Genomic DNA, 16,735 nt, shown 5'->3' with positions numbered 1-16,735 from the left:
TGTTCTGTGATGGTTATGCAATGCAATTTTCTTCATTACACATTGCCCTCTTGTTACCAAAGCCGCATATTCGGAAAGAAGAGGGTTAATCGATTTGAATTTCCCGCCACCCCGCAAGACCTTTGCACAACCAGTAATTTTGATATTGTTGCGCGGATAAACCACTGATAATCAGGACAGACTATTCTAACTTCCAATGCACTCTGTTATCACATTTTCAGAGTTCTTCTGATGGGCTGATGTCAGGGTTTTTTGATAAATCGTCTTTATTCGATATTTCAAAAATAATATTGAAATTACTCCGCATGAGGAAGTAACTACTTTCGACTTAGTCTCCGATGTCCGGGTGTTATCTGATTTAAATCAATTTAATCAAAACTCAATTTTTATACATTTAGAGCCAATATTCTTCAAGAAATTGATAAATTCTGAATATCTCTGTCAACACTGTGACTTGTTAGTGTAAAATTATGTTTCTATAGACATCGTTAATCTCTACAGTTTGTCCCCCTCAAACCAGGGTGAGGTTAAATCGCCATTTTGGAAGTCTCGCATGGGTGTGCATTTCCAGCAAAATTTTGTCAACAAAACGTCAATTTTCTGCCAAACTCGTTGATAAAAATCGAAATGGCTGGTAGACTTCCTGCGGTGGTTCTGGATGGTGGTACCGGGTAAGCATCATCTTGATTAGTTTGTGCACAATCTGCAAAATAGGCGATGTTTGCTCGAGTGGGCAGTGCCGGTTTAAGGGTTGCACTGCAGAAATGTATAGGAATTCGTAGTGCATTTTCATGTACATTCACTTCCTGATTCCATTTCCAAGGCCGATATTCCTGCTCGATCTGCAGAGCGCTGGGGCGGAGCGCTGTACGTGTATCTTTTGAGTAATGCATTGAAAGCTAGCACATTCCTACCAAAGGTCAATAGTTTTTTTACAGAATTGTTATTTTTGGGCTTACTTGAAGTTGAATTGATGTCAATCAATCATAAAATAAAAAAAGTGTGCGTGTGAGAGCAAGCCGTCATTGTTGCTGCACTGCCCATAGACCTTTTCGAAGAAGACGTAGAGCCCAAGCAAATCAAATGCGCAGACTCAGAACAGTCAATGCTGTGTTTTCCTGTGCCGGTTATGTAGCTTGCTTGGCGCCGACAGATTTGGTCCTTAATGAATTATCCTGGTGCAGCCAATCATTGCTGTATTTCAAGCGTTTAATTTTCAGCTACACCAAAATGGGCTATGCTGGGAACACCGAGCCGCAGTTCATTGTGCCGTCTGCCATTGCCGTCAAAGAAGGAGCGGAGGCCGCCAAGAAGGTTAATAAAGGTGTCAGCGACCTTGACTTCTTCATTGGAGACGAGGCCATAGATGCACCAAGATATGCTACAAAGGTTAGTAGCAGAGATGATACTAATGTGCCAATCTCACCTGGATGAATACTCAATTCTGACCACCCGAGTGGTGCGATTTAACACCATTTACATGTCTGCTTTCAGTGGCCCATACGTCACGGTATTGTCGAAGACTGGGACTTGATGGAAAGGTTTTATGAACAGGCAATCTTCAAATATCTCCGAGCAGAACCAGAGGATCACTATTTCCTTTTGGTAAGATTAATCCAGTCAATGTCGCCTCAATAAAAGAATTCCAATCCCTAGGCTGGTTGTATGAGGTCTCAGTTATTACAACATTGACATGTCTGGAAGTGAAGGGTATTTCTGGGCAACAGGAATGCCCTCCTTGGCATCAACTGTTCCTCCTTCTTGGCCTTCAAATTGGTTTTAAATACAACAAAAGGAGACATCTGAATAAGCCAGCCAGGGCCCTTGTTTGCAGTAAACCAAGGCAACGGCATATTTTGCAACCAAATTGAATCGATTCTCTTTCGCAGCTGCTCTTTCTTTCTTTCAGACGGAACCTCCACTAAATACACCAGAAAACCGAGAGTATACTGCTGAAATCATGTTTGAGTCTTTCAATGTTCCTGGCCTTTACATTGCCGTACAGGTAAAATATGCTTTTGACACATAATAGTTAATTGGATTTCTATTCCTTCTGATCTGAATTCAAACTTTCGAGATATGAATAGAGTAGAGGCTGTGAGCTAGTATTTAGCAGAGAGGGTGAACAACCAAATGTTCTTCAGCTACTTGTTGTCTTGTAGGCTGTTCTTGCCCTTGCCGCGTCGTGGACGTCACGACAGGTTGGAGAGAGGACACTCACTGGGACGGTCATCGACTCTGGGGACGGTGTCACTCATGTTATACCAGTGGTAGGTAGACAATTCTTCAAGAAATATGCAATTCAAGCCATTTCATTTTGATCACAGGTTTTGCTAATGTCTCAGACCAAGCCTATGTTTATCTTTGTTTGTGGCATCTAAACAAGATGTCTGGTTTGATAGACAGTGTTGATGATCCCATCCAGCAAGGGTTAATGTTGGCATTATCCTCGGTTATTGACACCAGTTTACTTAACGTTAATAATGGTGATCTAGTAATTAATCATGACCTGGATCTACAATGGCTGCTTCCTGTGAATGGGTCAGTAATTAACGAGCCCAAATATCTACCATCAGACGCTCTGTGGCACAGTTGAGCTATTAACCCTTTGAATACTATTGCACAGTAAAAGTGTTATCTCTTCAGCTTTGCCATGTCATAGAATCCAGCATTGTCCAACCTTTTGGGAGGTTGCTTGATATGTCACATTCCTGTTTGGTTTCAGGCCGAGGGCTACGTGATTGGTAGCTGTATTAAACACATCCCAATCGCTGGGCGAGATATCACCTACTTCATCCAGCAGCTATTGAGAGAGAGGGAAACAGGCATTCCACCAGAGCAGTCTCTGGAAACTGCTAAAGCTATAAAGGTAGGAATTGTGTGATATTAGACATAGTTTATGATGTAGTATTGATCTGAATGAAGATTATTAGGAAAGCGGAATAAAACACAGGGTTTTTAATGAGTCGAGTTAGCGTGTCTTTTCTGGACTGAGGAAAACTTATGCAAAGTAGCAATAAAAGGATTCACGTGGTGCAGTAAGAAACAAAATTCCAGGGGGATAAAGTTAAGACATTTTCTTGCTACCAGAAAGATTGAATAGGACCAAGTTACTCCACCTTTCAAATGCCTGTTGTCCCTTTTCAGGAAAAGTTTAGTTATATCTGCCCAGACATAGTGAAAGAATTTACCAAATATGACCAAGACCCGGCCAAATGGATCAAAAACTTTGATGGCAAGAATTCAATAACGAAGCAGCCATTCTGCGTGGATGTAGGATACGAGCGATTCTTAGGCCCAGAAATATTCTTCCACCCTGAAGTAAGTATACTGACTGATCAGCGGGTTCTCAAAAGCCGTGGATGGCATTGCTGGCCTGCATAGTTGACACACTGTTTGATGGTGTAAGAGAGTGTTCTTGTTTTTATTTGCGATATCTCATCCCCCTTTTGGCACCGCAAAATGTTCCGTTCCATAATTTGATCCCTGATAATTGCGAGTAACTTGAACAGTTTCTCTCCAAGTTAGGCTGAATAGTGCATTAAACATGACACCACATGCTGTATTTGTTCATTATTTGCTAATTTTCAGTTTGCCAACCCTGATTTCAACACCCCCATCTCAGAGGTGGTTGATACTGTGATCCAGAATTGTCCAATTGATAATAGGAGAGGGTTATATAAGGTAAGTCAATGGGGATTACAAACTGTTATTGGTAGCTCCTGCAGCCACCATGTTGAACCAGGGAACGCCATCGACAAGCCACCAAATTAGGAAAGCAAGTCAACTCTAACCAAGATTATTATAGCCTAAACTACACCCCCTTATTAGGGCTCAAGAATGCAGGCAATTAGTCCTCAGAAATGAATTTGGGTCATCTCTCTTCAGCACTTCATGAGGAACTTTGAGACCAATAGTACTACCCAACTTGGTCAGGGCTTGGCCTAATCTCGGCTGTTGCAGACAGTTAGAGATTTTGATATCGTGTTAAGTGCTACTCAGCTTTGGTTATTCAGCATGTAATGTTTTCCTCTTCAGAATATTGTACTCTCTGGTGGCTCAACAATGTTCCGAGACTTTGGCCGACGGCTGCAACGTGATGTAAAACGTGTCACAGATGCCAGGTTGAAACTTAGTGCTGAACTTAGCGGGGGTAAATTAAAGGTAGGAAATGATTACAGAAGGAGATCATATATCAAGAGCTTTCCAATGAATGGTCATGTCAGTAGGTCCAGTTTACCTCTCTCCAGATGAGTTCTGAGAAAACCACTGAATGGAATTAGCTTCTGCATGATTCAAACATTTGATTGAATATCAGTCGTTCTATCTCATTCTCCAGCCATCTCACTGAACATCTCTTTATCTTTGTAGCCAACACCAATTGATGTGCAAGTGATCACCCATCATATGCAGCGATATGCCGTCTGGTTTGGGGGCAGTATGTTAGCATCGACGGTATGTGGCCTGGATTATGATTGGAGCCTGTTTAAGCATTTGTTATAGCAATCAAGAAGTTTGTTTTGGCAGGTGGCTTGTTCTTTGAATGAGACATTAAACAGTGTTCTTGTGCGTGGCTCCTAGATCAGGTTGAATGAGAAACATGAGTAGCATTTGGTGACGTTTGCTCTGCCCAACCTGAAGTGAAGCCCAACCATGGTGGCATTTATCAAACACGAGCCAACTCAAGGTACCAAAAGGGATTGTTTGTGTTAATTAGTAAAGTCCTACTTCAGACCTGTGCTCTGTCTTTTGACACCTTGGAAACAATTATGTGAAATCTGCAGTAATCGTACAAATTTGAATTTAAATATGAAAATTAATGTGGTGAATGCCTTTCCATTTCAGCCTGAATTCTATGAAGTGTGTCACACGAAGGCAGACTACGACGAGCATGGTCCGAGTATCTGTCGTCACAATCCTGTGTTTGGTGTTATGTCCTAGACAACGGTTACTATGGTGCTCAACTTCAACAATCGTCACCAGAGGACTCTGTTCAAGACCACTCTCTCTCGGCGTACTGCGTTACATTCTGGATTCTGATTTGCTTTGTATTATTTGCGTTGGTCGAATGAGACAGAAAACACACCTCCAGTAGTGTTGGATCAGATGTTGGCAGAGCCCTCTGGTGAGAGATTGTCTGTCATCTCCAGGTTTGCCTGGTTGTAATCTTAGGGTTAATCACATGCCCCAGGATATCGGAAGGAGGATACGTTTACCCTAGCACACACCTATAGAACTAACACAATTGAAAACTGTTTCTGTAGAAGAACAACTGATTTCATTATTTTCAGTCATGATGGTTTGTCTTTAATCCGGGTCAGCTTCAATTTCATCTCGCAAGATCCATTCCATCGTCAAGTAGGATCTTCAGAAATGTTACACCATACGCTGGCTTTGTCAGCTGATTGAGTTAGATTAGTTTGTAATGAAGTTCTACTCAAACCTGGGTATTTAGACTCAAATGTCAGCCGTTGACTGACCAATTATGATTGAATCTAGGCCCACTCATCACTCTTAAAGGAAGTGTATTATTCAGGGGGTACTAGTTAGGATTGTGCATGCTTGCTTTCAAAAGTTATGCTTCTTTGGGCTTTGCGAGTCCTTTTGAACAAAATATGAAATCTTTAGGAAGGAAACAATACGATGTCTACAATTTCAAAAGGGTCCTTCATATTTGTCTTTGTACTTTGAATCACATTGTTATAGCGTGCATGAAGTGGCATTGAATGAATGCCTTCGACTATAGCAAAACATCCTATCATCAAGGTGTAACCTTGAACATCTCTTGGATTATTGTCTTGTGTGGATGGGACCATTCTGGGGGTGTTGATGACTTCTAGCTCAGCTGGCTTTAGGTGAAGAAGTTTCTAGTGAGTGATCTTAGTTTCACAGATACTGTCGAGCTCGGTTATAATGAAATATACTTATAACGAAGATTTCACAATTCCTCATTAATAACTCGCATATTAGCAAGTATAAACCATACTTGATATTAGTAATATCAAAAATGGAGTCTTGGTGAAAGTGATTGTTTATAACTTAACCAAAATCCTTAGAATCGGGTTCAACTTTACCTATCAACAATAGACCAGACACAGAATAGTGGCAAATGTAATTAAAGCATGTCATAGCTGCACACACCCATCTTGATGTACAGTTGTACTTGAACTTTTGTGTCAGCCATAATTAGGATAACTGGTATAGTTAAGGAGGGGGGATTTGGTGGTACAGGGCCCTAATTGTGATAAATGGTCTCGTGTCCGTTTCGTATTTTATGCATAGATCTTCTGCTCAGAATTGAAAGGGCAGACATGTTTTTCCTTATTCAAAATAAATCATTGAATGGAAGTATTTTTTAGGTGTGAAATTGAGTAATGTGCGATTTGTAAAAGCAAAGGGTACTTAAAATTTCCTATCAAATTATGTGCTAAATTTCGTGATTTTCCTTGTTGTTAAAAAAATATCACAAATGAGGATTCAGACGAAAGTTGTTGTGACTCGCGTCGGAAAGATGTCTGGTGGTAAATATGGGTGATTATGAGTTTCTTTCCTTTAGTTTTGGCCATTTGCAATAAGGTTCTGTTGTAATATTCCAAGATATTTGTGGTGAATTCCACAGAAATGCTTCAAAAGAAGCTGATTGTGTTCTGTGTAAATGAACAGTCTTCATTTCAAAACAGGATTTGTAAAGTTCATATATTTATTTGGAAATTGTGATTTCAATTCACCAACAGTGTTATCTCCGCTTTAGAAATGTTTGGTCAACTCTTTTATTTCTGGTTGCAAATATATTCTGACATCCATAATTGGTAGCTTGATGATCACGGCTGATGCAGAGAGTTGCTGGTGTAATCTACTTATTAGATAGACTTAGGTCACTCAAGTTGTAAGAAGGATGTGTTGCAAAGAAAATGAAGTTCACTGGTCTCAGTGTTATGGTCTCAAGAGTCTGATGACCTTGGTTTATTACAATACAACTGCCCACATTGGCTTCTTGGAAACAAGGCTGCGGCATTTCATTTTGACACACCCTGTAATCCCTATTGAGACGGATACTGAAGTGACAATTGTCATGGCACTTCAGAGAGGTGCAAACCAGGTTTATTTCAGAAAAATTATTAAATTTTGCTGTGAAAAGAAAAAGACGAGGATTTTCAGCGTGAGAAGCGCCCTTCTTTCTCCAAATCCTGAATCCACATCTGATAGGTAATTGTTCGTTTTGTTTTGGTGAACATCATTTGTAATTTCCAACTAAAACTTCTGTTTCTTTGTGCGAGATCTTTCTTTCAAATTATTACGCTTTTGAAAAGAAATAGTTTTAAGTAAACCATGATATGTTTATGATTATAGGTTCATAATTTAGTTAATAATGACATGAATTATTAAGGATTGTATAAAGTTAATGTATTACTTGTATATGCAGAGGTACTATAAACTTTTTCATAAGAATAAATCGAACTTAACGAATTCCAAGTTTTGGTTTGTTCATCGAACCTGTTTTTGAATGTGAGAGACTGTCAATTTGTGATGTACGTCGTCGTCGGTGCATCACAATATGTTGGACATCACACTTGCTGTGGAGACAAACCCTCAATGCAAGGCATTCTTGTCCCTGATGGTGGGACACATGATCACGAATTCGCACGGAGATTTAGAATTCAGACGTGATATTGAGTACATCTCTGCCTCAATTGTGCTAAAAGGTTCCTTTTGTATGCCTGCTGTCCACTATTTTGCCCCGAAACTGCCAAAGACAGGTTCCGGCAGGTTGTGAATACTAAGGTCTCATTAGGGACTTTTTTGTATTCATGCGCGGCCAAGCCCTAACCGTAGTTCCTAAAATCATAGATTTCTCGATCCTTACAGTATGGCAGTGTTGATTTAGCAGTTGTTTTGGCAAAGACATGTTTTTCTGGAGTTTCTGAAATCTAGAGCGCTACTCAATAGGCGGCTAACAAGAAACTACGCATTTACTGTTGTTACCGGCGTATATGTACACTGAACTTGGGATGTGCGTCGGCCCCGTGTTGAAATGCCGTCCAGTGCCAGTTGGTGCGTTTTTCGCCGATTTGTGCCAAATTCATGCAACATAACTCAAAAGTTCAATGGTTGACCCTCGATTTTTTTTGGATTTTTTTGCAGCGTTAGCAACTGTCTTTCACGGGAGAATGGTCACTATAAGAATTATTCAGGAAGAAATGTATTTGGGGGTTTTCGTGATTGTCCGGCCCAATTGGCAATATTGCCATTTGGGATGGTGAACAGAGCCAGGAGCAAATGCAACGCTTATGATTTATTTAAAGAAATAAAATGCCCGATTTAACATCCTGCAGAATCAGGGGAATCGGGCGTTTCCAGTGATATACGACACAAATGGGTTGTCCTCATGCATTCACTTTGGAAACGCATTTTTAAAAAGATGTTACGTCCTGTTAATGGGGTACGTCATCATTGCGTACATTTGGGAAAAACTCCCTGACGAGACCTAACCCGGTGGGTTAGGAATATAACTAAAATCTCGTAACAACAGCCAATTTTTCGCGGTAATTCACGAGATTACCTGCAATAATGGCGGACCGTCGGCGAAGAAGAAGAAATTCCTCACATTCTGACTCCGAAATCACAGACGAAGAGGCGTCTTCAGATACCATACCAGCCGATTTATCAAAGAGTATATCTGAGGGAGTATGTACCGAAAATTGTATGGCTTTACGCTTTGGGGTTATTGCAAAAAATCATTTTATACAGCGAAGACATATTTGGATTAATGACAACCTGAAAAAACATGGCCATCGCCCATGCATCTGCGTGCAATCATGCATTGTTGCATTGCATGCATGCTGTTCACCTGGACTGAGTGGATGAGTAATGCTGCAGAAGTTATGGATATGTCATTTAATTTAACTTAACATAGCTAGATAAATGCACGCCCTACAGCAAAGGCAGCGTAAACCAAATGGAGAAACTCTTCAAAAAAGTTTGGGGTGTTGACTGGAGAATCCCTGCTCGGCTGCTGACAATGACAATTGACATTGACAACAATTACAATGGCATCGACAAATGCTTCAAAGAGAGGTTTTGGTAAGGTTTAGCCATAGAACCTTGTCAGGGATTCTGCAATTGAGCCGTCACCTTAGGCCTTCCGATGACGTGTGCTGAGTGTGTGTATTTGTCTGATTTGATTTGTTTGGCCTGGACCCTGATTCATCTCCTTGGATAAGATCATCCTCAGTCACCCTCTCATTACTCACTGTCACTCTGATGACTGAATGAAGCCAACCTTCCTTTGGGTTATGATGTAAAAATGACTTACTCTTTTTCAGGATACAAATTTTGAGAAATCTGTGACGCCTCAGAAAGCAGAAGAAGGTGAGAGGTCTGACCAAGAGATAACTATAGTGAAGGAATGTTGAGCAATCGCCTTGGCAGGTTCCGTCGGGCCTCATCTCCATCCTGATGGTCGCTAGTCTTTGATACCTTCCCACAATCATCGGTTCAGTGTCATATGGTCAGATGTCACTGCAGTAGTAGTAACCTCTGTAAGGACGGTTTTAGGTTGAGCAGTCAAGCAAGTATGATACTAACCAGTGCTGTCTTTGATGGAAGCATGTATTGATTATACATCAAAGCAATGGGTTCTCATGGCTTGATTGCTTCTTGCTTTGATGATCAGGTGAAAACTGACTGTTCTTATCTTTTATTCCCGTTAATTCCAGGTGAACATTCTGAGTACGAGAGTGCAGAAGAAGACCAGGAAGAAGGAGAAGAAGAGGTAGGGTCAAGGTCATGAGTTGCCATAGAGACGACCTTATCACAACTAACTTCTAAGCTACTCTTGGCTCTTGCTTTGTGGTTCTGCTGTCACGCTTATAAAACAATGTTGACCAAAGACTGCTCAGGCAGTTTTGAAAAAGGTATTCAGAACATAGCACTTCAACATTATGTGTGCACTACTTTATTGTAAGCCGTGCTGTTGTGCTTCTTGTGTGTTTGCTTGTTGTAAATTCTTTATCGTAGAAAACCAGTTTGATTTAAAGGTAATTTGAGTGAGTTTTTATTGCTATGATGGTCTGTTGCCATGGTTGCAGGAGGAGGAAACGGAAGAGGAGACAGAGGAGGAGACCGCTACAGAAGAGGAGACGGAGACTGAGTATGGAGATGAAAGTGTCGTGCTCGAGGAGTCATACGATGAAGAGTGCTTGGAGGAAGAACGTCAGAGTGGCGACGGACAGGTAATTATATACCTCCTGCAAGATCTCCTCAAAAAGATAAAAGCGCTGAAGTGTGAGACAGACGTCTTGCTAATATCAGACAAAACTAGAGAATGCATATGATGATGTAATCAGCTCTCTGCCTAGCCCACCTGCAGCATCTGTCCGCTTGCACAACTCACTTCATGCACACTTCATCAAGTTCTTGTTGTTGTTGTTGTCTTGTCTGGTTCAAAATAAGTTCTCATACGAGTCTCCTCTTCAAACTTTAGTAAAAAACCTGCAGGAAATCTATCCACTTGTCATAATCAGTCAGGGTTCAAGGATGACTCCATATCAGAGATCATGCTTTCTCAAGTGGCTTGGGATACTGTTGACCACCTTATTTTCATGCCTCTATATTTGCGTTGGTTGAGTGGCTTCGTGTAGATGAAGGGCAATCTCCAAAATGGGAGGACTGCCATTGTCCAACGTGTGTGATTTATGCTTGCCGATGGCGTTGATCTAAATTCAATGGGAAACTGGCCTGAATCAAGTTAGATGAAAATTGAATACCTCAGTATAAAACTCAGCCGCCATTTCTCCATGACTCGTCTCTTTCTCCAGGAACAACCCGATGAAAACAAGGAACGTCTCGATGATGATGAGGATAAGAAGAATCCGGCGTACATCCCGCGCCGTGGAGCGTTTTATGAACATGACACGAGGATGTCTGAGGAGAAGTTTAAAGAAGAGGAACAAAGGTGTGTATGAACAGCTTCCGGGTGTCGTCTTCTGCGTTTGGGTTTGTAAATGCCACTATGGTTAGGTGCCACTTTTGGCCTGTGATTTCTTTACATCTTTATGATGAGACCAGGGTGTCCTGTTGAATCGAGCTTGAAGAAACTGGTTGTATAAAAGAAGTCATACAAATATCGGTTTCTTTCAGGCCAAAGAAGAAACTGTGGAAAGATGACGGTAAATGGTTACACGATCGCTACACAGATGAACAACAGGCACCGAAGTCGAGGGAGGAACTTATAGCCATGTATGGATATGACATCAGGTCATGTGACAAGCCTCCAGATGGACCACTGCCCCGAGGTCGTGGTGGGGGTCGAGGACGGTATGTAGAAGACTTCGCTCAATAATGAAAGTCGTCCAAACTGAATCTCACTTGAAACAAAGTCTTATTGAAAATGGTTAAGGCTTGCTTATGAATTTTTGGTCTTATCCAAGGAATACCTAATTTCCAGCAGCAAAAGAATATTGGTGAGACACAAAGGTTTCCATTGTCATTGCTTTCTTACCAGTTGGATGAAGCTGACGTCAATGTCATTGCTTTCTCACCAGTTGGGTGAAGCAGACGTCAATGTAATTCCTGAATCGTTTTCTTGCAGTGGGCCTCGAGGAAGACGGAATCTTGGTGACTTTATGGATAAAGACAGACGCATGGATGACGGCTACAATCGGGACAGGGATTACCAAAAGCGCGATCGGGATTATGAAAATCGAGACCAAGATAACCCAAATAACCATGGTGACTATCATTACGAGCGGCGTTTTGACCAGAACTCAGACTCTCGTAGTGATTATGAGAATGTTCGACGTGGTGGCAGTAGAGGACGTGCTGGAGACAGGGGACGAGGTGGCGATAGGGGACGAGGTGGACCTCGTGGCAGGGGGGGCAGGGGACAATTTACAGATCGTGGCAGGGGTGGCCGAGGACAGTTCTCAGATCGTGGTCGGAGAACTGACATGCAGAACTCTGGCGGACGTTTCAGAGATCATAACGAAAAAGAGAATAACGAAGTGATTCATCGACATGTTGAAGTGCAAAGTTCCCCAGAAACCAGGCAGGACAATTTTGTTGTTAATTTACAATTTGAGCAGCCAGGGAAGCAATCGGAGCAGTGGCCCACTCCTGAAGAGGCTGTGGCACCAAGGTCAAAGTCTGAGCCAAGGTTTGACCAGAGGTCAGATCCAAGGTCAGACCAGAGGTCAAATCCAAGGTCAGAACAGAGGTCAGATCCAAGGTCAGACCAGCGGTCAGAACCAAGGTCACCTAGGGCAAACACGAGAAAGCAATGGACTAATAGTAGCTATAAACCGAGAAATAGTCAAGATGCTCGAGGTGATTCTCGTGGTCAAGGTCATCATGAGAATGCTAAACCTGTTACCACGGTGACGACTGATTATCAACGTGAGACGCGATCTGCTTCACCTGTTAGAGACACTAATACGCCAACTGGTGTGAATCAAGAAAAGAAGTCGTATTCTCGGGATCGGCACGCTAGGAATTACACTGGTCGTCGCAGTCAAGAGGGCGGCCATAGTAACCGAGTGATGAACTTGGAACGGCAGATTGATAACATGCGTTTGGAGGAGGATGAAAGACGCTCGGATCAGAAGAAGGAAAGGCAGAATGGTAACAATAGTAATTGAGTTATTTGATATGTCTAGATCCAGTAGAGTTGCTGCTTGCATGCATTCCTCAGAAAACAGTTCAAACAGTAGATTCTTTGAAGGTTCTCACACTGTTTTATCTATTCCACAGGTTCAAGGCAAGGCAGTTCTTAATGCACAAATATTGATTTTCCAGCGAATGAAAAGAAATCTTCTCATCCTCAAAAGTCTGGGCCTCCAGCTGATCAAAAAGGAGCGCCACCTATGGATGCGACATCTAAACAGGATCCGAACCAGAGCCGTCCTAAACGCTACTCATCACAGAGACAGCGTAACATGGCCGACATCAGCTACCAGTCGCAAGAGCAGCTGGCGTATTATGGGCCTGGAAGTGGTAAGCGTTTCTACTCCTACAGTAATCAGTTTCAGTATTTTCCAAATAGATGCACAATTGTAACGATTGTCTGTTGCTTCTTCAGGTTACCCCCCTCCATCGATGTTCCCTTCAGGTGGCCCAGAGGTGAGCACCACCTATCAGCCATCAATGATACCACAGGGCGTTCCATACACAGTGCCAGGTGAGTGCATCTTGACCTCGCATCCCTCACTTTGTGATTTGTGACTGGGTTATTGTGGCCTTTTTTCAGGTTTTCTCTGTTTGACCATAAGATTACCTTGAAAGAGATGTTTGACCTTGATATTTTCAGCCGGGGCCCAAGCACCTCAAGTCAGCACCCAAGCGAGGATCTTCCCTCAACAACCAGTCTCCATAGCACCTGGTAACCAGCCAGTGGCAGCCAACATGTTACCGGGTCAGTTCGTCGCACCGATGATGGGCTACCCACCTCCACCGATCATGGGCCACCCAATAGTTGGACAGATTCCGGTGCCGATAAGTGCCGCTTTACCTGTCAGTGCTGCGCCGTCACAGTCACTTCCTCCTCAGCCTGCCAACCAATCACAGGTATGATATCCTTCAACTTTAGATTCAAAGGTGCTCTGAAAAAAGTGTCTGAATTCAGTCAGTTGGAAGTTGACACTGACTTCCCAAAGCCACATCTTGACATTTGAGTATAGGACTCCACCACCCCGCAGTGTAAGCTTGGAGGGAATATGGAATAAAAAGGCATGGCTAAGTTGGCTCTGATAGAACACATAGTTGATTCATGTCAAAATGTCATCTACTGTTGGCTGGTAAGCAGACATCATCCCTGTGTTGTGATTGGCTCTCATTCATTGCAGACAAACCGAGAGTATAGCAGAGGTGGCACCACCTATTATCCACCTGAGGCACAACAGATCGTCAGTCCCAAAAGATCACCGGCAAGACGGCCGAAGGCAGCCATACCCATCGTAAATCCACAGGTAAGCTTTCAAGGTCAATGATGGCAGTATCCAATCCAAGGTCAAATGACTTTGGTTTTATTTCTCTATCTCTCTATCTGTATTTGTTTTATACAAATGAATTCATTGTCCGAAGCAGCCAACTTGTTATGGTAGTGAATCCAGCGGTAGAGACACTCATGTTATGGTAGTGAATCCAGCGGTAGAGACACTCCCGTATGGTAGTGAATCCAGCGGTAGAGACACTCATGTTATGGTAGTGAATCCAGCGGTAGAGACACTCATGTTATGGTAGTGAATCCAGCGGTAGAGACACTCATGTTATGGTAGTGAATCCAGCGGTAGAGACACTCATGTTATGGTAGTGAATCCAGCGGTAGAGACACTCATGTTATGGTAGTGAATCCAGCGGTAGAGACACTCATGTTATGGTAGTGAATCCAGCGGTAGAGACACTCATGTTATGGTAGTGAATCCAGCGGTAGAGACACTCATGTTATGGTAGTGAATCCAGCGGTAGAGACACTCATGATGGCGGTTATGAACACGAGTTCCTTATCGGATGAAATAGGTTGTTTCAGTAATAGATGTATAATGAATGACCTTTCAAGGCTCGGTTGACATATTCACTGTTTCACATCGTACATGTCATCAAGAACAAGTAAGTCTTTCTGCTTGCGAAGCAAGATGGATGACATCATGGCCCTATGTTAACACGGTCATTGTTGTGAAAGTGTACAAGAGAAATTTGTTGATGACAAATTTCAGGATGTTGAGTCGGCAGATAAAAAGGAGCCTGAAATGAAATCAGAAATGACCCAAACTATTGATGGCCTTGACAGTGGTGAAAATGACCTTGAAGATGACTTTGAGTCACTTGAGGCAGATGTAAGTCACACGCATCGCATGAAGTTAAAATGTTGCCCAGAATTCTGATCAGCAAAATGGTTAACATTGCCTCTTCTGTATTCAACCACTAATCCGAATTTCCAGTCAGCTGGCTTCTTGAATTTCAGTTGCTTCTCTCCTGAATGATTTTGTTCCCGTCTCGATCCTTTTGGAATGAATGTTTTTATTCGATGATAACGTTTTGTTGCAGATTATGCATGGCATTCAGAGTGATCTTGATTTTGGGCAGCTAAATCTGGATGTTTGTTCCCCGACTCTCACTGGAGAGTTTGGCCTGTATTCACGGTGACATGGATCTCAATCTTCCTTGAATAAAGAGGTGTTCTGGCCGCTCTCAACTTGCTAATTTCCATTTTTTGATTCCAGGCTGATGTTTATTTTGTTATCTTGACACGATGGTGAAGTAGGTTTCAGTTGAACCATGTCCACCAACTAGGTCTTCGGTGGACGCAGACAAACTGATCCGTACTTCACCAATAACCTGCTGCTTCTTTTACCATCTTATTTTTCGTTTAACCAGACGCAATTTTTTGCTTTCCTAATTTGTGACCCCCTTTCGTGTTTTAGTTTCCTGAACATGAGAGAAAGACAACTAGTCGTACTAGTTTAAGACAATAACAGAGTAGAAAGGTAATGTTTGTTTTTTATTTCAAGAGATCTTCATTTGTTGGTGAACAGGATCAATCATTGAGTTTTGTTTTTGTTTATGGTTTATAAAGTCCATTGGTTTTGGCTTGTATCTACACTTGTGCTAATGGAGAAAAGAAGCATTTCAAAAACTGACCATCTGATTATCGACTTCTGAAAATCTCTTGGATATTAATAGTGCTTATTATTGTGTTTATTGTGTGGTGTTGGTTTATTGGAGTTTGTTCCTCTAAAAGGTGGAAGCTGTGTCTTCCCTGTTCGTGGCACCGATACCTTCAATCAATGATGAACCTGTCATCCTTATCCTGTTCCATTCTTCAAAAATCAAATCGGCCCAAGGGCACCAATGCTTCAGCATAAGCCTTGGTCATCATAATCTTTAAGTAGTTCATTCAGAAGTCCTATCCCATCGAGCACCAGGGAATGTACCCCAAATCATGAAGTATGCATTTCTAACACCCCTAGTGGCTTTTCTTGCAGGATATTAGGAGGGACATGAAAACACACAGTGCAGCGACCATCTTTGCGGCTGATTCACCACCTCCACAAAGTCCGACGCTGAAGATTAAAATCGTGGCGGAGGCGATGGAGACGAAAGTATGATAGGTGGCGTCACTACTGGGATTCACAGACCAAGTGGAGGCAAAGGTCTTCATTCAAATGGACTGATAAAATGACTTGATAATGAAGACGAGGTCTAGAAAACTCTGACTTCATGTAAATCCTATCGTTCTCCTCATGAAAGAGATGATAGATTGTGTTTTTGCTGTAGGAGTGAGTTGGCTGCATGTACGCTGCTAGGTAGATATACAAGCATCATCAGATGGACCAGTCCTTGGCCGAGATGTCTTCTGAGAACATTGCTAATTACACTCAAGACAGAATGTTGAGTAGAAGGAAGAATCCAGGTTTGCTTTGCTAGTATGTGCTTGGTTTGGGCTTTCCCACGACAATTCATGTGTTATTCTCAAAAAGTAAACTTTAAATTTTGTTTCTGTTTGATCATGAACATACTGGTATTCAGTCAGTGGTACTGCCATTTTCATCTTCTGTTGGTTTTACGAATATTTGTTGCAATATTTGGATCATTTGTTGATCAGCGAGATGCTGGGATCTGAGGTTTTATTGATCGTGATTCATGCATACGGGGGGGGGGGGGGGGGAGAGAAGTACATGTTGTCGGAAATTTGAATGTATAAACATCAGCCATCGTCAAGGGACTCATTTGAAGTGATATG

General features: G+C 42.1%; 2 protein-coding genes across 2 annotated transcripts; both read left to right on the top strand.

Moving 5' to 3' along the window:
* Positions 1 to 540: 540 nt before the first annotated feature.
* Positions 541 to 7,467, top strand: LOC135499522 (actin-related protein 3). Its single transcript, XM_064790329.1, has 11 exons — positions 541 to 671; positions 1,221 to 1,389; positions 1,495 to 1,605; positions 1,910 to 2,005; positions 2,163 to 2,270; positions 2,726 to 2,869; positions 3,148 to 3,321; positions 3,592 to 3,684; positions 4,039 to 4,164; positions 4,372 to 4,455; positions 4,846 to 7,467. Exons 1-11 carry the CDS (start codon positions 628 to 630, stop codon positions 4,939 to 4,941), a joined length of 1,245 nt encoding a protein of 414 aa, XP_064646399.1. The 5' UTR covers positions 541 to 627; the 3' UTR covers positions 4,942 to 7,467.
* Positions 7,468 to 8,568: 1,101 nt separating this feature from the next.
* On the top strand, positions 8,569 to 16,635 carry LOC135499750 (uncharacterized protein DDB_G0283697-like). Its single transcript, XM_064790692.1, has 13 exons — positions 8,569 to 8,685; positions 9,324 to 9,369; positions 9,717 to 9,772; positions 10,089 to 10,232; positions 10,818 to 10,954; positions 11,140 to 11,316; positions 11,591 to 12,618; positions 12,793 to 12,990; positions 13,076 to 13,174; positions 13,304 to 13,560; positions 13,839 to 13,961; positions 15,417 to 15,479; positions 15,978 to 16,635. Exons 1-12 carry the CDS (start codon positions 8,569 to 8,571, stop codon positions 15,465 to 15,467), a joined length of 2,433 nt encoding a protein of 810 aa, XP_064646762.1. The 3' UTR covers positions 15,468 to 15,479; positions 15,978 to 16,635.
* Positions 16,636 to 16,735: the final 100 nt, after the last annotated feature.

Source organism: Lineus longissimus, chromosome 15, assembly GCF_910592395.1.
Source record: "Lineus longissimus chromosome 15, tnLinLong1.2, whole genome shotgun sequence".
NCBI lineage: Eukaryota > Metazoa > Nemertea > Pilidiophora > Heteronemertea > Lineidae > Lineus > Lineus longissimus.
This window is presented reverse-complemented; position numbering and strand designations above follow the sequence as displayed.